This window comes from Pezoporus wallicus, unplaced genomic scaffold (genome assembly GCF_028554395.1).
Source record: "Pezoporus wallicus isolate ANWC-B61680 ecotype Strahan unplaced genomic scaffold, APGP_CSIRO_Pwel_v1 contig_5352, whole genome shotgun sequence".
NCBI classification, from domain to species: Eukaryota; Metazoa; Chordata; class Aves; order Psittaciformes; family Psittacidae; genus Pezoporus; species Pezoporus wallicus.
The window spans coordinates 1,613,265-1,639,208 of NW_026639660.1; the positions used below are offsets into that span (position 1 = coordinate 1,613,265).

The 25,944-nt window shown below is 36.2% G+C and overlaps 1 protein-coding gene across 5 annotated transcripts in view; it reads right to left on the reverse strand.

Annotated features, from left to right (window-relative positions):
* STRN (striatin) overlaps window positions 1-25,944 on the reverse strand; it is a 62,678-nt gene that overhangs the window by 14,974 nt on the left and 21,760 nt on the right. For 3 of the 5 annotated variants that reach the window (XM_057415428.1, XM_057415427.1, XM_057415432.1), the window contains exons 4-10: window positions 23,710-23,788; window positions 21,645-21,809; window positions 10,594-10,729; window positions 8,605-8,740; window positions 4,537-4,647; window positions 2,247-2,333; window positions 1,548-1,691 (exon numbers count right to left, since the gene is read on the reverse strand). In XM_057415428.1, the coding sequence (XP_057271411.1) occupies window positions 1,548-1,691; window positions 2,247-2,333; window positions 4,537-4,647; window positions 8,605-8,740; window positions 10,594-10,729; window positions 21,645-21,809; window positions 23,710-23,788 (858 nt within the window). The remainder of the gene's footprint in view (window positions 1-1,547; window positions 1,692-2,246; window positions 2,334-4,536; window positions 4,648-8,604; window positions 8,741-10,593; window positions 10,730-21,644; window positions 21,810-23,709; window positions 23,789-25,944) is intronic. The other 2 variants (XM_057415430.1, XM_057415431.1) reach the window with 2 other exon arrangements.

Sequence of the window (25,944 nt, forward strand, 5' to 3'; positions counted from 1 at the left end):
GCCCTTCGATCTCTGTGTTTAACCCTCTCAGTTATTACCTTTTAATCACAAACATCTCTGACCTTCTTCACCCTCAAGTCTAAACCACCATTCTCTTTTTCTGTCTTTTGAACCTACGATAATATTCCACTTAACACACAATACATACAGGAGATCGTATTTGCAGTTACTAGAATAAAAAAACCTGTATGCCAAAAATATAGTCTCAGATTTATAAAGGAACACACAGCTAGTAGTTTCTAATACTGAACTCGGACTAAGAGCAATCAGCTGTCCTCTTCCCATTTAATGAGAGTCCACCTCAGTCTGTGAATTAAAAACCCACTCTTGAAAGGACACAAAACTAGAGGTCTGCTAATATGGCTGTCAGCACATGTGAGACAAGTTGGAAGGGAAACATCCAACAAAAAATTCCTCCGCTTCTCAAAAGCGTTGCTAAGTTACCCCCTTCTTTCATAAATCACTGAGCATGTAGGAAATAGAACTACTGAGATCTTTGGTAACTATGCCACATGCCGGGGCTTTCTACGCATCTTAATTATAACTTGGCCAACCTACTTTTGCACACACACTGAAAGACTGCTCATTGAAACCCACATTTTTGGTCATTTTCAAAAGACTTATTTACCATTTAAATAAAGACCATATATGATCTTCTACAAATTATTATAGCCTCATACATTTATTTTATTATGCTGCATATATAGCAATTCAAACACTGAATTAAACAGATGACTTAGCAGCTTTCGGACGTAATACTAATGAAGGTAACCATGTGCCTTATTGCCAAGATGCATGGCTTTCCATACTTGGACTAGCCTGTAGGAGTAATTTTTAATTTTTGGAACACACTATGGAAATGAATACACTGGCAAGCTGTAAATTGTTCTGTATGATTCACTACACAATTACCACGTGCATTTAAAAGCTACACCTAGCCACCTGCATTCAGCTCCAGAGCCTCTACCTTTGCACTTAAAAAAACCAAAAAAGAACACACACATATAAAGAACACATACATGCCCCATGCCTGGAAGTGTTCACGGGCAGGTTGGATAGGGCTTTGAGCAACCTGGTCTAGTGGAAAGTGTCCCTGTCTGGGGCATGGGGGTTGGAACTAACCCAAACATTCTGTGATTCTTGATATGTGTGTGTATATGTATGTACATAGAATGTAAAGTTATGTTGATGTGAAAAAAACAAATGCGATTGCATCACGAGACTTATGTTCCACACTTCACCACCAGGCCTGAGCACAAACAAAAGCAAGTGACTTAAGATCCTCGTATTACAAAGCCACCAAGTGCCAAATGAGTTTTTTCCATCATGTTCAAAGGCATTCAGTGAAGATTTTAAGTAAGTAGGTGTCTTGACCTCACTAACAGTGACTGGAAGGGGAGGAATAGGAATGACATTTATTGCACTTAGGACTCACAGTGCTGAATCAGTATTTGTAAAGTGCTACAAAAGTCTTAGAGGATAATCTTTAAAAAGTAACTATAAACATCAGTCCTTTACAAAGGTGTATGCACATTTTTAATGCTTACCTTCATCCGTCCTGTTTATCTCATGTTCAATGAGCCTTGAGCTACTGGGCCTAGAAGAAGGTGCAACAGATGGCTGTAATGAAGGGAGATCATCAACATCTCTCAAGTTTGCAAGCATATCCTGTAGCTTTGACCTGTTGGGCCCTAACCAGAAAAAAAAACACAAAAAATTAAACGGTTTATGCACAGCTCATGTTGGCATTACTTATATCAGATACACTACAGCAGCACATGCAACAATGGATCCTACCTTGCATAGAAACGATACCACAGAAAAACTAATGAGCACCTATTTATAGCGGTAACTAATCATCCAGCATGAAATGAATTTCTTGAAAAGAAAGTGACAAAAGCAACTGAGACTTGTGAACGCATTATTCTCCCCACATTTATAAATTCATACTGCTACTTGCATAGGATGCTGAAGAATGCCTCCAACTGAGTCACAATGATTATTAGAATATTTACTTTTCTGAAACAATAGCTGACATTTGTGAATATTTTAAAATTTGTGCATTAGGTACTTTGTGCATCATATTCTTACAACAACATGATTATTTTAAATTTATTTGTGCAGTAGTGGAGTATCGTGAACTACATAATCCAAAAAGTTATATTAAAATATAAAGGCAACTGGCTTCACTGGCCTACTTCCTGAAGCTATGTATGGTGAAGACCCATGCCCTTCTGGACACTTACCTGTGCTTTGCTCCATCATTTTCCCACATCCCTGTTTTGACTGTTTTATATAGGATTGAGGCTGAAACATATCTTCGGTAGTTTTTCCTGTTGTAAGTTTAATTAAGAATGGGAAAATGTCTTACCCATAGTCCATTATGTTTTTTCCTAGACCAGTAAATAATACAGCTATTTTCAAGCAGCTTTAACACAGAAGTGTACTCTAATATATGTATTCTCTCATAAAACCATTCTATGATTCTATTCTCTTATTACTTCACAGGAGTGTTTACTACAGCCTTGCAAAATCGAAAGCTTACTAATGCAGTTACAAATTCTACTTTGACCACCCTAATTATGACAGATAACAAGTTAAATTGCATTTAATTTGTCTGTCACAAAAGTATTACTTGACTCATGAAAGCAGTAAGTAGGATTTTGCAAGATTGTTTTACCATATCTGATTTATAAAAAAAGTATTTTACTTGGTGGCAGCTCTGTGTTTAACCACCATTTATGACATAAGTCAAAGAAACAAATTTTGTACAATTTAACGTCAAGATATTTAGTCCCTTCTTTTGCCCCCAGACTTCTTTCCTCACATTCTTCTTCACTATGCGCAATATCATGAGTAGCTGAAAACAGGCTGTGATTATTTTTCTGTATTGATGCCCTTCCAAGGATGGTTTGTCCATGGAAAGATGCTTAATTTCTGTACTGCAGTAAACCATTTGGTCTCTCAAGATCAAACCAATCAAATCAATCCAAAAGGTACTACAAATGTACTGAGCAGTAATCTTCATGAAGGAGCACTGGATGTCCAAGTGCTGCCTTATTATCAAAAATAAAAAGCACAGCAGCTGTTTAAGAATATAATTTCAACAGTTTGGTTAAATAATTTCTGCTAAGTTAACCCTGCAGCTATTCACCCTGAACTACATGGCATGTCTGCATACTTTAAAAATTACAGACAAGCTACAAAAATCAATTTCACTCAAGTCATACGTTGATATGCCCTCTCTAGCTTAACTACAAAGAAATTTAGAATCAATTTTGTGAAACATGAACACTTTAGTTGGCCAGCTCAGATTCTTGTCAGACTTGCAATTAATTTCCAAATGGTTCCAAAGATGACAAAAATATCACTTCAGAAATTTAGACTATGGTAATGATTCACTTTTTTTTCCATTAGAAACAGGAGGGCTAGTTTGTGTATTTGATAGCATTATTTCAGCAACATAACCAACTGCTGAGCAGCAGCTTATCACAGTATCAATACAAAAAGTAACAAAACAAGTCAGCCCCAATGTGAGGATCTCACACCTTTTGCAGTATTATGCATGTCTCTTTGGAAGTGAGAATTTCCTTAGTATTCATAAGCATCTTCCCACAAAGGGAGAAACATCCCTCAAATTTCTTACTGGACTACAGACAATATTATTAATTTACATCATTCACACATGACTTCTCAATATGGCTAGATGTTTGAAACATAGCTGTGAATACAGTGTTTCATTTTAAGCATTTCATCTGAATTCAAAAAGTTTTTAAGGCTCACTTTTCAAAAAACAGATTTTACAAGACATTTGTATTTCAAGAAACGTAACAAAAATACAATACAGGGCTAGAAACTGTATTTCAGATACTGATCACAGTTTTTTGTTTAGATAACAATACCCAACATTTTTACAGGCTAGTACCACAGGTCTGAACATCAATAAATAAATCCTGTGATTTACAAATAAACTGATGTTCAGCGTTACCTCCTATTTCGAGCCCTGCATAACAAATTATGATGACAGCATGGCTTTCATGTTGTGAATGTTAAGTATAAACAGGGGTAGAAATTAACCTGTTTTCTCCCTCTGTCATCTACTAGGATACTCAAGACAGTTTCTGGTTCTGGTTTATTTTTGGGTTGTTTTATTTACACACCAGACGTTAACTCTTCCTGTGAAACTGGCATTTTTCAGCTAAGAAAGGGTTCTGAAGTCTTCTATATTAAAGTATGAAGTATTAAACCAATGCATTTTCAAATTTACGTTTCTGAGTAACAGAAGCATAATCCATGCTCGAAGGAAGGGTTTTTAATTAATCCAACACATGGTTGGAAGAAGTCATATCTAATCCAACTATTTATCAGGTAACTTGATCATTAATTTCAACCCCCGAGAACTGGTGAACAGGAAAGCAGTCAGGAGCAGCAAAGTAAAAGAGTAAGTAATTTTAGGAAAACATTGAAAGAGAGATAGAATTAAGGGTGTGAAAGATGTGAGATTTATGATTTTAAGGTGCAATGTTTTCCACTTACTCTTCACCCCCTTTTTCCCCTTGCGCTCCTTTTTGTATTGTTCCTTGAGTTTGGTTATTACTCCCTGGTCGACATTCCAAGCTTCAGGCATGAGACACTGGTCTTCCTTTTCTAAACAAAGTGAAACAAATGAAACATCCTTTTTCAATAATGTCACCAAGTGATCTCCACTGAAGGAGGTAACAGCTGCTGTCAATGGCATTTGTCTTATTTTAAACAGACAAAAATAGCACCAAGCTTGTGAAAGCTGTAAAACTGCTACTCACATTCCACTTCTATTCGCTCAGAATTTAACAAAAAATTTAGGTGAAATTTCACATGCCTAATTTCTATAACCAAGCACACAGCTGTTCACAAATGTAAGCAATATTTACTTTATAAAAAGTCAGGATACGCTTTTCAGCTTTTTCTTTCCTCCAGGGAAAGAATTACTATATCTAGAAGCAGTAGCAGCTATGTTACTGGTCAACATAACTTCACAAATCAGATGTTGCATCATTTCAAATCCTCATTTTATTGTCTTTGTGCTATGTTGTCACTTAAAGTAGCAGCACATTTAAATAATTTTGGAATATAGTATATATGTCACCAAGGTTTTCTTGAATAAAACCTTAAAGCACTAAAGCCATGAAATTTCACAGAAAGGAAAAGGCCCGAGTTATTAGTCTTTGGAAAAAAATATCAAAAAAAATTCAATGTGCCTAATGACAAAAACAAATCCCCCTTTTTTATTTTTTAAATCTCTCTCAAATTGCTTCCCCTGCGACACGATACAGAGAAGAAGTATTCTTCAGGTGTATGGTAGTTGGAAATTTTGAACACCTTACATGAGTTCACATACAAAAAAGCAATTTTTTCCATCTATGGAAAGACTGCATTGAGGCAGCTTAGAAAAAGTAATTTGTGAGAGAAGGGAGGTAATACAGCTTTTCCTCAAATATATTTATTTTCATGACCATTACAGCTGCAAAATTCTTTTAAATGCACTTTTTATTTTGCTTTCTTCATAAAAATCTCAACTTTATTATTTAAAAATTAATTCCTTTCAGACTAAGTTTGCTTTGTACATCAATAAACTATTCTAGACCTTTTAAAATATGAACAATAAATAACTTCTCCTCAGACTAACCTGCAGACACTAAATGCCTGTAGAGGAAGCACAACATTATCAATCACAACCTGAAGGAGCCACTATCATTGGACAGAAAATACACAGCTGGACATGTGTTATTATGGGGACTGATTTGTTAGAAATTAACTATGTTGAAAAGACCTAGGGGGTCCTTCTTCAACATCAAATTGAAGAGGAATCAGCAGCATTCTCTTGCAGCGAAGTCCACTGACCATATCCTGGGCTCTATTAACAAAAACGTAGCCAGTAGTGTGAGGGAAGTGATTATTTCCTCATTTGGCATTTGTGAGAGCACACCTTTTATACTACAGTACAGTATTTCTTACACTGAGAAGCCTTGAAAGTATAATGCTAAGTATCTAGTATTGACATAGCACAGAAAGTCTAGTGGAGCCACTAAGATGGTTAAGGCAACTGGAGCAGATGAGCTAAAAGGACGGGCTGAAACTACTGTGAGCGTTCAGCAATAGCAAAAGAGGTATCCTAGTGCTGTCTACAAATGCCCAATGGGCAGGTGCAGGGAAGACAGAGACAGACTCTGATCAGACTTGCATCACAGAAGGACAAAATACTTCTTAACACAGGGACAGTCAAGTACCAGAATACAGGAGACATTCAAGGCCAGGCTGGATGCAATTCTCAGCAGCCTGATGTAGTTGATGTTATCTCTGCTCACCGCAGGGGGTTTGGACTATATAAGTTTCGAAGGTCCCTTCCAACCCAAACTATTCTATGATTCTATTGCCCCTGAAGAGTTTATGGGAACTCCCTTCTTGGAAGATACTCAAAACTTGACCAGAAGGCAGCCACAGTAACCCGCTGCAAATGAAAAGGAGCAGAAGGTTGGACTAGATGAACTCTCACTCCTCTGAATTCTTCAGTCACGATACTATATTCATGAGTGACAGATTATTTCAAGACCCAAAGTCTTGAGGCATTAGTCTTTTTGCAGCAGCCATGAAAAGACAGAGATATTAATAAGCTGAAGAGAGACTCTAAAAAAGATGGTCTGTGGGCTAAGTCATGTCTTCTTACTACATATGCCCAATTAAGTACTACTACTAATAAAAAATTGCATGAAGAACATTAATGATCAAAACTTACATTAAGAAAAGGTATGAAACTATATGCTTGAGAGAAAACAAGTATGCATTCTTTCTGGGACCACACTGTAAGTTTTAATCATGCTTTTCCTCCCTGGCTAAACAAGATTTTTTGCCCTCCTTCAACCAAAAAAAAATAAATTAATGGATTTATATTAGACTGTACTGTTGCCAGGAAAATACTTCATGCATTAATTTTCTACTGACTGTCCCAGGATGCTTCCTGCATCCTACAGGTTCTGTTCAACTTCACAAATGGATCCTGAACTAGTATTTAGCTTTATAGTTTAAAAATTACCTGAACACTTCTGAGGACCTTTTAAGCCAAATGGGTTCAACAGATTACTGTAACTGATGAGTAACACTTCAGATCCAAAAACAAAGCAAGGACTTCCTCTGTTTGCTTCTACCCTCTTTTTACAACATCACTGTTATATGCTACATTTAACAGTTTTGCTTAAATCAAATTAATGTAAGTGATTCATAATGGCAGTTCCTTGAAGAAGTTTACTCTCATATGCAGTTACCATAAAAGACAGGTTGTGAAACAAGTAACTGAAAATCATGGACATCTATAACTCAAAAAAACCCTTAATATTTCTAGAAATGAGACTACTACTTTCTGTGACAATTTATTTTTAATGTTAGACTTTTGCTTATTTGTACTCAGCTGTCATCAATGAAAGTAAAAATAAACCAGAAGTGTGAATTTGAGAACAAAAAATTCCTGTTGGCATATTAACTTCAGTGACACAAAAACAGGTACACTTACCAAGTGTAGAGGTATAAAATTTTAATATTGAAGAAAATATTGAACAACCTAATAATTTTTTTTTTTTGTAAAAGACAATAACTTTCCTAAATTTGTTTGGTGAACAGAATACTCACTGCTGTAGGTAACGATAGTGAGACACATCCTCTTAAGCAGAGACTACACCACACTTAACATTAATCTGGAGTCCAACCAGGAGTTAAACATGGTTCAGTGAAATACAGTATCTCAGAGCTGTTAGCTCATGTGAGAGCACAGCTATGATGGCTTGTCTGTCAAAGTTGCAGTTCCATTATAAAGATAAATTATTTCCCATTCACCTTCCACAACTCCCTCTGTGTCCACTTACTCCTAAACCTTCCAGAGCAGCTTAGGGAGAAAATAACTCCCCATCAAGATATTTAACCAGTTTGCTTCCTTCTTCCTTTCCCTATGCAGTATATTTATGCATAATAATGTCAAAGTAAAGCATGCTGGCATTCTGGGCTGCAGGATATGAACCTCAAAGGACAGAGAACAGTTTATGAAATCTCTCTCTCTGACTAGAGGGCTTAAAGATGTATTATTCTGGTAGATTGTGAAAGAAATTTTGAACAACTGAGTAGTACATATCACCCAAATTGCTAACACACAACGAAAGTACAAGAATTCGGTATTTATGACTCACATTACTCTCTGTATCAAAGTGGAAGAAAGCAAAGACAAACTAGCTTTCATGTCGTAATTGTAAAATACAGCTTTATCAGAGCCCTTCATTAGCATGGGTCACTGGAAAAACACATTAACTCCACTCATAAAATTCAAATTCTGTTTGCCTTATTATTAAAGAAAAGGAAGAAGACAATGAAAAGAAGCATAACCCCTGAAGAATCCTTATATTAAAGCAGTATACATAAAAAGGAGAACATTATGTCAAGAGGACTTCAGTCTGCCAATTATTTACTGTAGGAATACTCAAAAGAAGCTGCGATCGTGACAGAGACCTCAATCAAACCCAAGTATTCTTAGCACTTTTTTTTTAAATCCTTATACACCTCATACAATCCATTACATTTCCTTACCCCAGTCTGTTCCATCTCCTGAACTTCTCGATTCCCCATCACCTTCATCTGAGGTAACTAAAAAGTCAAACTCTTTCAAAGCTTCTTCTGTATCTCTGTCTTCACTGCTATCAGATAGCACTCTTTTCCTTACAATCTGAAAGGTCAGAATGGAGAACAAAAACAGTGAATTACATTACACACACACACCTTTATACCAAGCAGTACTGTCTTGTCTTCTATGCAAAATCCTACAAAGTTGTTGAAGAAGCAGAAAAGTATGTATTAATAAGTAAATCTGGAATAAGTGTTCAGGCTTTGTTCAAACTTTTAAGTCAAAATGAAGTTTTTCTGTAGATCTTTCTTCTCATGACAAAACAATTCCTAATGAATCTACACTGACCTACACCACTATTTTAATACCAGAAAAGTACAAACATTCTTAATACAGATGAAAAAAAAACAAAACAACAAAACCAACAAAAAACTCACAAAACCCACAAACCAACCCCCCAGAATGCTGTAGAAAGGACTGCAGCAAAGCCAAACTCACTCTGCTTCTCTGAAAATAGCCACCTTAACTCTCACCTCTGGAACCGCTCTAAATTTGGACCAAAAGACAAGTTTAGGAAAAAAAAAAAACAACAAAACCCAACAAACCACAACACAATTGACAAGACTTCATTCGCTCAGATCTGGCAAAATCAGTCCATCCTGGATACCTCCTTGGATATTACGGTTATTTGAACATGATACCTCCATGTTTAAACTGCAATTCCCTTTCAAATTCAAAAGTAAGCTAGCTTTTAAAAAATTTATCACATTTTGGTAAAAAACAAAATACATGTATTAATGAAGGACCTCACTGTATTCGTTCTGCAATAAATTTACTTTTCTCTCAATAACCAAAATGGACTAGATGCTTTACAGTTATGATACATGAAATCTGTATCATACATTTTACTTCTAGAGAAAAAAAGAATTACCTTCATCACAATATTTTGACTTGGAACCTTGCTAAGGGTCAGTCTGTAAAGACTTCAATACATAGACCAACATCCCTAATCATGAAGATTAATGACTGTTTCCACTAAATACAATGAACCCATTTCAAACCTGAAGGAATTCTAAACTTCAAGCTTCATTCCTTCAGCAGACTTATTAAACACACTCTATTACAGATGATTTTACAGAAGAGTCTCAGACATTAGTTCACAGCCCATGGATGACAGGAACAAGTTTACAAAGATTCTCTTCAAAACCTCTTTAAAACTGATGAGTTTTTTTAAGTGTTCATTCTTAAAACTCATCATAGAAACAATCACATCCATCTTAACTCCAAATTTCAATTGCTAAGAAACAGAACTCACTGAATAATGACCAAATCGTATAGCAAAGTATAGCTCAAGAGGGAGTTTAAGGTATTTGACTGAATAAACAAACAAAAAAGTTTATTAACCCCTTGGTAGAGTTTTTCCAGTTATACTTTTTCTTCATTCCACAAACTATTAAAGAAAAATATTTCTTTGTATTTTATTTCAGTGATATTTCAGTTCTGTAACCTACAAGGATAAATTTCTACAAGTAATTTTAGATGTCACTACATTTATACAAATATTCAAGAAACAATGCATTTTTGACATGCAACGTTACAAACACTACCTTCAAACTTAGCTGAAAATTGTAAAAAAGGACACCTGCTACCTTAAAAAATGTATTCAATATATATAAAACATATTAGGCAATATGGAATAGTAGGAAGAAAAATTTAAAAAAATTAATCTGTCACTGAAAACTTAAAGCAATAAAGATGGCAAAGCTTAAGTTGTATGCACAAACGCAGAAATGCATACATAATCCCTCTTATGCACACATGCTTGGACAGACCATCATAAAGATGCATTAATGATTTGCACGTGTACATACACAGTCAAATACTTTGCATACAGGCATCTCATTAATCTCACTTTTTCTGTTCTTCGTAACTTTTCAATTATTTTTTCCACTCACTGTTGCAGTATCAATGATTGTTTTCTCTCTTCCTTCAATATCGTCTTCATCTTCTTCATCACTAAAGTCTGCAGCTGCATTTTCAAGAAACTTGAAGGTCTCTAGCAGAGAGGCAGAGTCAGTCAATTCAGGTTTCCTAAACAACAACAACAACAACCACCATAAGTCAAAAGAAATCATAACAGTCACTTTTGTAATTAGCATTCCGTTCTGTATTATGATGTCTAACAACACATGACACTAAAATAAGCCTATAGCTAAAAATGTTTACGGATTAAAAAAATAAACAATTATTCTTCATCCAGCTGCAATTACCAAAACAGACACTCTGATTTTTTTTAATGTGAAAAGCATTTTAAAGCAAGATTCATCTGGTATGTGCCCCAAAAGCAACTTCAATACTGATATAACTTCCAATACTGAAAGCCTCAGCAACAAGGACATAAGCTACAGCTACTAAGTTGGCCTCCCGTATGTACATCAGGGTACAGGAAAACTTTGCTGCTGCGATATCATGTTCCTCATGTGGCTGCGAAACATCATACTCTAGCTCTAACAATGCTTAACTTTTCAGACATGGTAAATCTGCCACTATAAAACAATATAATGGGAAAATATCACTGATGACTAACATTGACGTAGATGTTAGGATTAAACAAATAAGGAAACGGATGAAGACTAGGTAAATTATGTCTGCACTGGCACAAATTCAGGCAGTGCCTCTGAACGGGAAGTGTAAGGATTGTTATACTAACAACTGAAAAGGAAGAATACAAGAAGCAAGACTTTAACCATTATTAAAACTCTGATGAAAGTGCAATTAAAGCAATCCTATAATGACCACCAGGTACCATGTTTTTGATGCAGAAGACACACTTCTCCATCAATCCCTCAAAGATGAAGTGGTGAACAAAATTATTCAGTTTGAATTATAATGATTAATTCCGGTAAAACCTTGTCCATTCTTTATATGACTTTACAGCAGTAAAGACAAGCTTTATTGTTTTTCTTACCTTTAATCAGTTGTCTGTTTTTCATAGTTCATCACTAAATGCACGTCATCTTGATTTTCACAACCACTGAAACAATAGAAGTCTCTCTTTCTTTTCAGAGTTGTTGCTCTAAATTGTCTTGTACAGTCACCCTTATGATCAGCAAGTGCACTGCTAACACTACATTTTGGTTTTGCTATGACACATTTCAAAAGGTTCAATTAACTAACAAGCCTATACAGTATGGCCTTTTAAACTCCCTGCAGCGTAAACGTCTGATCATCCATCACCTGCTTATCCCAATGTTTCTTCGTAACACTTTTCAAAGGTTTATGGCAGAGAACATCTAAGGGCAAAAGCTCTGATGGGTAATAAGGCATGATAAGCAACACATTTTCTTCTTTACACAGTCTCTATTCAGGCACTTCTATGCTTACATGACAATTAGCAGGAGTGACTTCCTGATAGCCCCAGTATGTCTGCACCTCCTTAAGACAATTTGCTATTCTACCCTTTTCTCATTTACTCATCCTCACTGCCAAAAAATACCAATAAAGATTTCACTTGCCATTAGAAATTCCACATACACAGCCCCATAATATACTGTGTTGTACGGTATGTTTTTATGGTCACTGGTTTTACTGAGAATATTCCTTCCACTTTTCCCTATCTTATCTTAAATAAGAACAATCTCAAACATGCTTCCTGCAGTATTCTGACCCTCTTGTTTCTATGGCGAATCTGAAAGCAGTCTGTAATATTTTAAGTTTTCCTTAAGTAATGACTACCTTGGGAGACCATAATACCTCACGAATCTGTAGCAATAATGTACATTTTCACAGAAATCGTATGGTACTCTTATTTTGCTGTTCCAACACAAAAATCTTGGCAAGACAAAATTTGTAATGTGCTTCACTTGACTAACTTCTTGATTTTCAGCAAATTTTGTGTTTCCTGGTCAATTTTTAGGTGACTAAAACATTGTTTTTTCCTCTATATTTTGCATGTAAAAATCTACCATGTAAAAACAATATAGCTGATAATCTACATTAACAACTATCAGACATCCTACAGTAAACAGCAATGTATGAACTAGTAACAAACAGAATATAAAATGTTAATCAACAGAACTGGCTTTAAAGAGACAGATACCCTTCTACAGGTACAAAGATATGCAGTAATTCACACCTAGATTTGGTTCTGTACTCATCTGACCTTAAATCAGGCCCACTCACACTGAGGTACAAAGTGACTACTGATAGAGAATGTTAAAACTTTAAGTACCTGATCTGAATTCAACTCTCTCATTAATTATTGCATACTTGAGAGGGTAGGATATATACATAATTGTGTATTTCCATTTACATGGGGGGTGTGGTGGGGGGTGGGGTAGAAGGCATCTCAGGCATTGGAAAACACAGCAGTTTATCATGTATTTTAAAACTCCTGCACAGTACAAAAATGTACAAAGTCAGCACACTACCACAAGAGACTATTTGTACTACAGCATAACTTCCAAGAAAGAATTCAAAAGAACCAAAAAAAGTAAACAGAAGTGCAGAATATTTAAAGAACTTAAAAGTTCTCCAGGGAAAAGAAAGCTTCAAGCTGACAGACAGGCTGATTTGCTATACTGTATCTCAATAAATTTTAGAAGTCAAATCAAAAATAACTCTGTATTTTAGCATCCTTTAGCAGCACATAAACATAATGCATTTAAATATTACTGAAAGCATAAACACTTAGGAATACTATAAAATTTATCCAAGAAAATGTCTGGCCTTAGCTAATTTATATAATGTACTTTGATGGCAATTTGAAGCTTGCCTGTTTCATTATTTTCCATCTGTTTAGTTTGTTTCTCTTTATGGGATCACCCACAAAGCAACATAAAGCAGAAGTGGCAAAAAAATACTCAGAGATACTGTAGATAAATTACTTTAAATTCCATTTTAGGAATTTAAACACTTCAAGGGCTTCTGTATCCTAGAACATTTAGGAACTCAACATTTCCAGGGCTTCTGTATCCTAGAATACTTCTTAAAATACTATTGGGTGAAAACAACAGAATGGAGCTCCCAAGACAAGGACTAATACACAAGTTAGCATTAGATACACTAATACACTAATTAGTATTATAGACATGAGTTATGCAAGACAACGGCAAGGTTCAGGACCTGCTGCAAATAAAGGGAGACAAAAAACCCCCCACAAAGGTCTCAGAAAAAAAAGCCAAAACCACAAAGGTCTCAGAAAGGATGTTTCCTCTTTATTGGGTTGTTCTAGATCAAAATGTGTTAAGGGAGAACATAATTTTCAAAGTGCAAGAACTTAGGCGTTGCTTTTTCCTTCTTCCGCAGCTATACTGACTAAAGAAAAACTGCTAGGGAAGAACAAGCCAAAAAACCCAGACAGCAGGAGCAGCTACAGAAGCTGCCAAAGCAGAGTGCACACAGTAACCAGATTTTGGCAGGACTTTCTCAACCCTGTGCTCTTCAGCTGCATGTTCTGACTCTCCTTCCTGATACTCCTTCCTCATACTCCTTCCTCAGTCGTACCTCGTACCCTACAACCACAGCACCTTTGCATGTTTTTCTCCCCAGAACCTAACCTTGCTTTCTTTCCTTGAGGGTTCATCCCAGTTGACTTCCCAATTCCTAAGTGAACCTTAATAAGTAAGTTAGTAAATAAATAATTAGTTAATTTCACCAATATAACATCTTCTATCAGATACTGTTAACTCTACATTATATCCTCCTCTCCAGTAGTGTTATTCAATGAGACAGCAAAGGTTTTGGGGCAGAGAGACTCCCTGATACTTCTTGCTGCTTAAAATGGAAAATTCTTGTTACAAATGGGCTAGTAACTGAAGTACTTACCTCCCTTAAAGCAACATAAACCTGAAATCACAACACTGTTTTTCTCCTCAGGAGAAGTTGCCAGAACTTTTTGTCACTGAAAATCCCATCATCTCATCCCAACTTGTATTTTACAAGCTGTTCAGTTCAGATTTGTTTTAAATCCTTGCCCCTCAAGACTAAACCCAATAATAGTATCTTCCTATGAAATTCCTAAGAAATACGATTTGTGGATATTCCACATGTACTATTTCTGCTCTACAGTGACAAAGCTCAAGACAACTATTTCATGTAAAAATCTAGCCAGCCCTGACATCAAATTACTTGCAGTCTTACAGAACGTATAGTATTCTATTTGCTCTTAACACTGAATATTCAGGATCTTAACACAAATCCTGTTTCTTACTGAGTGAAAGGTAGAAACCGTAACCTAAGGGAAAGGTGAAGCTGTTATGTGGAACTAAACCAGCATATTGATCATAACTTTCCTGCTCCCAGCATGAACCAGAATGTTTCATATTGCAAAGTCAAGTTTAACTTACACTAAAGCCACATTACAGACACATATTCTCTTTGAAATCAAAACATTTAATATTTCTCTCATTATCTTCTTCTTGTGGGTCTGTGGTCATGGCCAGGAAGACACTCAGATTGTTCCCATGAACAGCCCAGCCACAAGGCCATATTGCCTTGGTCCTACTCACTCCCCTAGATGAAAAAGTAGAAGAGTTTCTGGTTTGTTTGTTTTATCCAAGGCATACAAAAGTTATCTTACATAAAACCAGATTTTATTGATAAATTCAGAAGCAGGAAGAAATACCAGAGTAAATCTAGAAAAACACAAGTTCAGCTTAGGCTAAGAAATGTTTCTGGGGGCCTGTAACAGGCAAAAGCCTGTTATGACCCAGCATTCAAAGAGCTACTCTAGCAGTCTCTTTCTCAAGCCATTTTCTTTGGCTCAGCTCTTCTTACTGTCAAAATGCTCTACTGCAAGGTCGTAAGCTTTATTAATTCCCCATAGAATCTAGTTATTTCATGTTTTAACACAGTCTATTCAATGTGGCTAGTTGAGCTATTTCGAAATGGATGAAATAAATAAATACATGCAAATTCAAATGTATTTCTATCAGGGCTGTCTTTAAGAACAGTTTGTTAAATCTTCCATACCATGCAAAATCTTTCGTAACGCAGCACAGAAAATGTCAAACTGATAATTTATAAAACTATGGAACACTTAAAATCAGCAAAATTTACAAACAAGGAACATGGGACAGGCTAGACAGTCTGTCACAACCTTTGAAACCTGTTATGAATTCACAGCACACAATGCAAGAAACAGTGCAATACATACTACAACTGGTAGGCAACACTTACAAAATGGTTTGGATATAAATTGGAATCACGAAGGAATGCAATCTAAAAAGGAAAGGCCTTCTGCCGAATCTAGTGAGATAACTATATGTCAAATAAACAAGCTTTTTAAAGAATGAAAATTAAAAATAAATTGTGTCTGAAGAACTGAAGTAACCTCTCATAAGGTATTTCGCTATCCACAACCCCTCTCTTTGCTTCTCTCTCACCCACTGCAAACCTCCTCTGTCTCTTTCTCCCCATTCCTTCTGTACAATGACTCGTACGTGACATTTCCAAGAAGCATCCCTCCAGCCTTTAAAGTCATAGATCTGTGCCAATGAAATTGGCTGGTACTACTTTCTTCACATAAACCCCAAATTTATCTTCTTTTCCACCTCCCCCAAATTTAATGCATCTGAAGTATCCAGGTCTGGCCTAAATCACGTACCTTTGAAATGCCTATTAGGTCACTGCAAGGTGGAAGCAGGGACAAACAGGAAAAAAGTGTAAAAAAAAAACCCCACCAGTAAAAGGAATATGGCAAACAGATTTTGGATATTTTTCTTCTTTTAATTCAGTATTATCTTCTCACAGACTGTTTTGGAAATCTTTTTCATGGTAGATGTTACCTCGAGTTTTTAAATTCGGAGATATTTTACCAAATAAACCATTTTATAAGCTAGTCAACACACAACATTCATCAGCCAGTATGCAGCATTTTCATTACATGGGTCAGTGTTAATAAAATTTAGAGATGCAAAAAAGTTATTCAATGCCTTCTGGTACAGAAAGGCATTAACTTGCTGAAGTGCCAGTTGGAATGATTTGTTGCACATCATAGAGGTAAGGTTTTCAGAATGTTTAATTTTAAACTTTGGAAAGGTCTCTGGATTTGCTGAAGTGGTGAGTTTTGATGCCTTTTTGCCCAAGTAAAGCATAGGCAGTGGAAGCCGTATGTGGTTCAATAGAATAAAAAAGGCATTACATCAGTTTCAGAGAGAGACTGATAAATCACTCAGGACTATTCTTCTTTAAAAAGTTCCTATTGGCAATTTAAACATAGTTCTAATGATCAAAGCCTTAGCAAGAACTCAGATAATGTACTTATAGTGTTTTATATATATACACACATCCATACATATGTGTGTACATACATACATATGCTTGGTATACCCTCATTCTTATCTAGTTCTATTCCTTTATTCTGTTTGCTTCCACTCATATCAAATGGTATCCAAATACACATGTTCAAGAAAGTAAACTAATTTGACTGTTTACATTTCAGTCAGTAAGATAAAGCCATTAAAAAATGAGGTAATAAGTGAACTGAAGATACTTAAATACTCTCATGTTTTCAAGGCTACAAGTGACATTTGCAGGCAGCTTTCATTTGTTTCAGTTTGCTGGGGGAAAGCACCCATTCCCCTGCACGTAATACTGCAGGTGTTAAGAATTTCAACCACTATTATAAAGTTATTATTTTAGTATGTATTTTTGAGTCCAGTCATGCCAAGTGGTACTTATCTTTTGTAATGCAAGTGAGCTGATTGAAGAAACTGAAAACAGATTCCCTTTTAAAATCCATGAAATAACTGGGAACAGGACTATATCTATCTCAGGTTATCATAGCAACATTTCATTTATGGAATCAGAATCTTGCAGGGTGCATTCAAAATCCACAGGATGTCTTGAGTGCTAAAGTTTTCAAGAGGATCTGTACATTAGCAAATAAACAGGCAATGTAAGAATACAGGTTTGGCCACAGATGTAGCAGCTGTTACACATAAAGACTAAGGCTACTTCACCTAATAGTAAGAAGAGAAACTGATTTAGCTTTAAAAAACTTTCAGACAACAGTGGTTTGTTCATCACTGTACCAAAAGAATGGGGTTAAAGAGGTTGGGGCAGTTCTGTGTTGTAACTGCAACTTTCTAAGACATACAAAAATTAAGCTAAGAGACATGAAGGATCGGATGTCAATTTTCTAAAATAACTGGAACCTATCAGAATTCAAGTCACAATTTTTGCTGCAAATAAATATTATTTTCTTGAGTGCGCTACAGTATCTACCGTACTGGTATAACAGGCAGGATGATATAACTGGTGCAACAGACAATTCATAAAAATTTGTAAAAGATACTGAGCAGAGGAGGAATATCTTCCCTACCCACCACAAAGTACACACTTCACTCATCCCTGGTGTCAGAAAAAATGCCAGGGCTAACCCTTACAACAAAGTGTCTGCTGTTGTCAGAAGTGCAGTGAGAGGTAGGTCCGAGGTACTGCTGAAGAAGGCTGAGCAGCAGCACCAAGCACTATACACAGATTAATGGACTGACACAAAAAAAACATGCTAAAATCAGAATGTTGTGAAGTACGCCAGCTTTTCTGTTCTTTACTGGAATTTCTCTCAGTACCAATTTGGTTTGTTCTACAGCGCTTTCATTTCACTGAGAAAGTATTGGTTGATTACCAACAAACAACAGTCAAAACATAAGGGAAGTTTTGTTTCCTGTTTCCATTACCTCCTCTTTCCTCCAAGAGAGGTAAACCATACAGCAGGATAAAAACAAAAATCTTTTTTTTTTACTTTCTTTGGGATTTATCACAAGTGTTCAGTTGTACAGAAGGCCGTTTAGCCAACCTGTTCTTTCTGCAATTTACGTTACTATATGGAAAAATCTTTAAGGAAATTTAAAGCTAGTGTGCCTTTCAGTTTCCTGTTCCTGAAACACATCATTGTATCCATACTCCTTCTGGTTTTCACTGTGCCATTTTCTCCTCTAATGTATGTTATCTTCGTCACATTCACCTGCATTCGTTACAAACTCTTACTGATTTGTCTTCATTGTTTCTCACCCAGAAGGTTTCTCTTTATTCAATCGCCATACTCCGCTTCAATCTGAGTCTCATCTGGGCCCACAATATTATGCAGTTCTTCTGACATCAAACAACTGAAATGTTCCAAGAGCTGCATTTTCTCACTTTAACAGAGGTTTAGACTCAATTTGTTTCCATGCACTACATTTTCTCCAGCACTCTGCTCTTCCAATGTAACTAAAGCATCTTCAGGTTGACCACTAGCCTCAGACTTGCTAGCAGACATTTGGCATCTATGTTCATTAAATGTCTTGAATCACAGAATTTACCAAATTGCATTGGCTTGAGCAGTTAACAGGCTTCTGTGGTGACCGCAAAGCATTCTACAGAGTTTCACTGTAACCATACAGCTACATAGGGCCACAGAGCGTCTTCTATCTGCATTTTAATTTGCAACTCTCCCAATGTCTGGTGGTTCTGACAAACATACATGTCTTTAAATTTCCTGGGACTGCACTAAGGCTTTGGTTAGTTTCTTGCTCTTCCAATCTCTCACTGTAACTTTCCTCTTCTACCACTACCAAACTGCAGGCACTTGTTCATCGCACTCCTTCCAACCATACAGGCTTGGGTTGGCCCCAATCCTCTTCTCACTTTACATTCACACTAGGAATAACAAGAGGTTGATAAAAGAACTGCCTCCCCATAAGCAGTCTAGCACTGGTAAGGTCGCTGCAAAGAGTGCCCCTACTTCAGCTGTGACCTAGAATTTAGCTGAGCCACTTAAATTTTTCTCAGTTCTGCCAACCAGGTAGAAAAGCATCAAGTTTTCTAACACTCAGTAAGAATTACAGTTGGGATCAGGAGCTACATCCATGTGCCTTAAATTTCAGTCACACACACATTCAATGCTAAAACTCCTTAAAAAACCCTGTTCTACACGTTTAATGCTAACAACAGATGAGGCAAGTAACAGGTAAGTATGAGCTATGTAAGAACATCTCATTTCTGATTTTCCATCTGCCATAAAGCTGCACTTCGAAATCTGAAACAAGTGATGATGCAGTTGGGAGGAGGTGAACAGTGCCACGTGGCACAGAAACGGTGAGGTGCAACATTTTACAGCACCTAGTAGCACAAGATAAAATAGTTGTTAAACAACAGGCAGTCTCTGCCAGGAAGAAAGCCACAGAATGCTTCCTGCATGGAAAACTGAAATAAGTGGTCTGAAAGTGTACTTGAAACAGCCAGAAGAATCACAGTATTGAAAGCTAGTACAGAGGTTGACCAAGGAATTTTAGTAAAATCCCAACTTCTTCCTCTCGGTGAGGGAGATCTCAGCAGACATCCACAAACTCAAAATCACCATATAGTCACATCAATCTTCACAAGTGAATGAGATCCCTGGAAAATTCTTCCACTGTAAAACCCTGGAGTCACTTTTCACACAACACGTATCAAAATGTTCCCCTAAGCTTTCTAACACTGTCTGTCATCTTATGCATCACAAGCGAGATGAAAGAGTTTCTCTAAGCATGCAGCCTGACCAACCTTGCAGCTGACAAGCTTGCAGAGCCACAATAGAAGGGAAGCCGTTTTTCTCCATCAGTGAATATCCTCAGCCATAGGGTAGACTAGAGTGTTAGATCTACCCAGAAAGCAAGTAGATAGGAAAGAAATGCAAATGCATCCAAAACCGCAGTCCAACCATTTCATCTATCAAATAACTACCTTATAAATATACTAATTTCAAAACTGAAGGCATTTAAATAAACTTTAAAGTGTAAAAGCTTTATTTACCCACTGTCCCCTAAGAAGCGACCCCTTCACCAGAAATCAAACTAAAATCGTTCCTGTAATATATCAAACATTCCTTGCTCTTCAAAAATAAAGCTGCTGTACATAAATGACATGGCTTGTCAGCTACATAGGGGTACAATGTATTTTAGTAGCTTGCGGGTGTTCAAATTTTCCACCTCACAGCACTGAATTTAATTACATAACAATGAACCTCTGCCCTTACATAACTTGTTGGCCTGAAGTTGCTGCAGCTATCTGCTGGGTATAATGAAATTTTATAAATGGTTTCTAAAAGTCAGAATGTTCCATGTAACAGCATCAGACCTTAGAAAATAGAGGTCTTGAATTTTGCTATATCAGTATGGAAAAGGAAAAAAGAAAAAGAGGGAAAAGAGGAAGAATCTTTCAGGAAATCTGTGCTTGCTGATGCAGCCCAAACTACTGGGAACAGCTACCTCATGTACTGTTGAGATAAACAATTCATTTTCATTATTTTTCAAGTTTTGCAGTATCTGAAACAAGAACAGACTGTTTTCCTGAAGCCTGTACAGTTCAGTTTCAGATTTAACTTACTATTTTTTTTTAAATCCGCATGAAAATGAGAATAAAATGGAAAAAAGCTTCTTATGTTTTCAATATTACTTACAAGCAAAAGTATGCATAACAAGCCTTCACTCTCCTTGACTAACTTGTCATAGTATTAGAAATACTGAAAGTCCAAAATGAGTACCTTACCTTTTGGTCATATTTACATGTGTATATGCATTATTGGAAAATCAAAAATACAGGAATCAGAATGTAACATGGGACTTTTTCAGACCTGCTCAGGAAAATCCTATAACTCATATAATTTATGATGTCACAGACCAGCAGAGCAAAGCCTGTAATTGATACATTAAAGTCTGCAGCAATGAAAATACGTGATTAACCTGAAACAACGCTGACATTTAAGAACTTAGCAATCATATCTCAAAAGAGGCTTGATTTGACTTTGTGGTGCCATCCAAGTGAAAAAAAAAAAAAAAAAAGCCAAAACCAACTTACGGTGCTTTTAAGCTGTGAATCCAGAGTTATTTCCATGCTTATTGCTTAACATAATAAAATTAGCTAGAATTGCTCTAATCTCCAACTAAGGTAAAAATCCTGAAATCTTCTCAGGAAACAAAAATTTATTCTGCACCATTAAGTCATTTACGCAGAAAAATAACAGTGTCATCTTGATGCTTACCCAATCATTGCGTTTTCCTTTATCTGGCCCTCTGTGCCATTTACCATTGGCTCTTGATTTCTGTTTTCCTTCTCTGAAGCATCACTTGAGAGTCCCAATAATGCTCGTACTCGTTTTGACTTCACATCCAATATCGTGTCGGTGTAGCCCACTTCTTGTAGGTATCTGTAGGAACAGAACTCACGCTAATCTTCTATGCACATCTCTTATTCAAAACAGTAAATGAAAACTTCTCCCTAAACTCATCTTCAACCCTTTTGCTAAGCAAAGTATGGTGCTGTGCTAATGAAACATGCTTATAAATCATCCTGTACCAGCTGCAGAGGGATCGCCTCTTGCAGTACCAGCCTCTACAGTCACTGAGAGAAAAAAAAACACAAAAATAATCAAAGAGCCTAGCAGTCAGAGGTTATACAATACGTTATTCATTCATTTACTAAAATGGGTGGAAAAGCACTTTCTATTAAAATATTTACAATTGGCTTATAAAAATCATCACAGTTACATGTACAACATGACCATTTTATTCAATACACGAAGCCTGACAAGAAGTATCAGATACGTTCCTTATGTAAGCATTACTAAAAACCTAGAAAACAGAGGGAATCAACAAATGCTGTAGCTATAACTACTAGTAAGAGTTGTTATTTACACACATTTTGATAAAATCTTTGTCTTGCCTTTTCCATATTCTGCAATCGATCTGCAAAATACTGTTGTGCACATAAGGGCTGGAATCCTGGAAAAAGGTCTCTGTCCTTTCTCCTTTCCTCTAGAATACAGAGCTAATAGCACTGCCTTCTCAGGGGCACTGGATTGATTGAATGCTCGATACTCTAAAGGACTTGAAAGAGGGGAAATGCTATTTTACAATAACAGCTGTTACAGATCAAGGACATGCACTTTTCCTGCAAGAACATTCTCCTCCAATTATTTAACAATATCCTCTACATAATGACATTAGGAGAGAAATACTGACTGTTGGCTATATAAAAATCAAGCAGGTCACCTATGCAAAACAAAATCCGTCAGCAATATGCATGCTGTATTCATTACTGTATCATTTATTAATTGTGCTGAGAAGAAATGACTTGTCTTCAAAATAACTGATCCAAGTCAAGTTCACTATATTTAGATAATATTTTATATTAATAAAATGTTTAAACAGTAATAGTTTTATTTATTTGTATTTCAACATACATGCAAAAATTTGGGCTCTTGAAAAAGAAAAGCATGTACAAGCCATCCAGCAGACAAATTCAACTTCTGCATACTTCCTTGGGAAAAGATCTTTTAATATAAGCACCAGACTGTCCTTACTGTCTCACTTCCCTCTCAATTAACCCTCTGTATGACACACACAAACACAAAATAAAATGCAAAAGCTTTCCTAGCTGATTAGAAGACCTTAGAATCTAACTATCAGCATAGGTGATGAGGCAAATCCATGAAAAAACAGTTCGAGACATTCTGATGAGAGGTCTTCAAGAAATCTCATCAATTTAAACTCCAGGCAAAAAACCCACATAAAAATGTGACCAATTATCTTGGAAATAGACCAAATATCTTGGAAATTGACTCACAACCACAATTCAAAAACTAATTTAGATTAACAGACATTTGCTTCATTGAGATGAATTGAGAATTAGAAAACTTCTAATCTTCTTTTCTGAACCTGAAGCAGGCCAAAACAAAAATTATTCCTCTCCAACCCTAGTTTGTATTTTATATTGGTCTTAAAGAATTATTTGTGCTTGTTGGTTTATTGCAAAGTGTCATGACCCACTGTTCGCTCAAGCAGATTGTTTTATTATATTGTGTAAAGGAAAAGCAAAGGAGATCAAGTGTTTGTTATTTGACAAGGCTTCTCCTCTGAAGTTCTGAAATATTAAAACTTTCAAAACCTAGGAAAAGTAGGGCAGAAGCTGAATGAACCTCATCACATACACTAACTTTTCTTGAAAGAAAATCTAACAGAAAAAAAGTCAAATACCACCATCATCACATTTCATTACCAGATGCTTTCCCTTGCATTTGTTATCCGAGTCCCTTTTTCAACACTTACTGTCTTAGCAGCTGTCGTCCTTGTTTCCATATTAGCTGACTGTTCTGTTGTGGCTGAATCTCTGTCTCATTCCCTTCATCTGGAAAAGATTATTTTATTATGAACATTTTTTTCCTTGTCCTACTTCTTAAAAAGATGCCCATCCACTTGAAAAGACAAAAGTGATTTTTACTAAAATGTTTATGAATGGTTTAATAAAGATTCAAAGTACCAATAATCAACCAATCAAGAGACAAAAAATGCATATAGCACATAATTACAGTACTATGTACACATAAAGATTGTCAGGTACATCCTACTGTGCAAGTCCCAGTTCCACTATTCATCAGTTGCTTCCCTTCTGCCTCACATCCAAAAGTCCCATCTTACTCCTTTCTCTACAAGTGCACGTAATCACATAGACAATCTGGAGTTCCATTTTTGCATTAACCTTCCAATATAAATGCTGCTCATAATTTCAGTTTGAATACAAACATCTTTAACTGCTCACAATATCAAATGCAACTGCATCATTATATCCATTTACAACTCACTATCCAACTAATTTCCTTAATATTTGACAGTTCAACATAAAACCAACATACCTACTCGCTTTAAATTTGTCCATATTTGTATTAATTAGCTTTGTGGTTGGGGAAAAAAAATACAACAGTGGCTGTTTACTTTTTATCCTGAAAAACTGTTGAAAAATTTTCACCACATTTTCCACAACTATATATTTGTATCCGAACAGTAATACTCCAGGAGAATCCACAAAAAAATTATGTGGTTGTTCTGGTGAGAAACCTATCTGAATGCTGGCAACCAACAGCTACATATTTATTCTGTATATAGCTTCATACTACATGATGGTTGGGGTTTTTCCTCTCCTTCAGGAGGCACATGAGCATATACATCCCAAGATAAAAGATCTTGGTTTATTATCTACGAAAGCATCTACGCAACTTGAAACCCTTGTGGTCCAAATACTGAAGGATGAACAATCTTCTTGTGTAAACAAAGATTAAGAACCAGAAAAACCTGTAGTATAATCCTGTGAGTAACTTTGTATGTGATGTGGGAAAGCTACTGTCATTTACCTTTGTACAACTGTATTAACACAACACACACACAAAAAAAAAAACCACCACCCACCCAAAGATCAAAGACTAATCAGAATTCACATGCCAGGAGAGCCGTATGAGTTTAATCCATTTCAAACTGACAAATTCATTTAACAGCAACCATAGGAAATAATCAATTGCGCCATGATTTTCTGATGACAGCTGAACACAGCTAGACCCAATGGACAACTACGAAAGCTCAGTCATGATTTACTTGTTATAGACTGAGGTAAATCTGCCTGAAATTTCCTTTTGAAAGCAAAACCCCTTCTTCCAAAGGCAAAATTACGTATATATACGGGCAAGAACTCCCTTTCATTTAGTGTCCTCAAAACTGACCACTGCTAGCAGCAGCAGTTTACAGATGAGAAGGTATTTGTACTATGAGCAAATAACAACAGAAGTTACCACAAGCAGTTAAAAAAAAGAAAAAAAAAGGCATACCTTTATCAAGAGACTCTCTCCCCAAGAGATCACAAAGAAAACAAACAACAAGGACTCATTTGGAAGAACTACTAGAAATAGTTCCACTTTTTTTCCTGACTGGGCAGGAAAAACAGAAGGGTTTCGGTGGTGGAAAGGTCAGACACAAATATACAAGTAAGTACCTACCAAATGCTACTCTAAAAGGAGCATTTAAAAAATCTTCTGTTTTAAGTGTGTATCTTTAATCAGTCCAGATTTGATACAGAATTGTACATTTCTAGCAGCAATGTATCTAGAATGCAATGGGATACATCAGGATAATGGATTTTTAACAAATGTAATTCCACTAATGTCCACTTTGCAGCACTGGCTAAGGCTCTTCTGAGCAAGTCAGCCCTTGCACTACATTCCTCAGCTAGAAACTGGAGCAACACGCTACAGCAGCATCCTGAAAAATTACAAAACCCAAGGATGTCTAGGATCTTGGTATGATCAGGAAAAAGTTTTCTAGTGGTTCAGATATAGACCAGAGTCGTCCACTTAGTAACACCAATTAAACTATCAGTTAGGGAAATAACCTTGATAATGTGAAATAAAATTTCTCAAAACCTCATTCCACCTTGGACAAGAAAAGCTTGGTGTAAAGTTTCATCAGTTGGCAAGGGGCTGGATTTTTTTGTTTACATTTTAATGACCTTCTGAATCC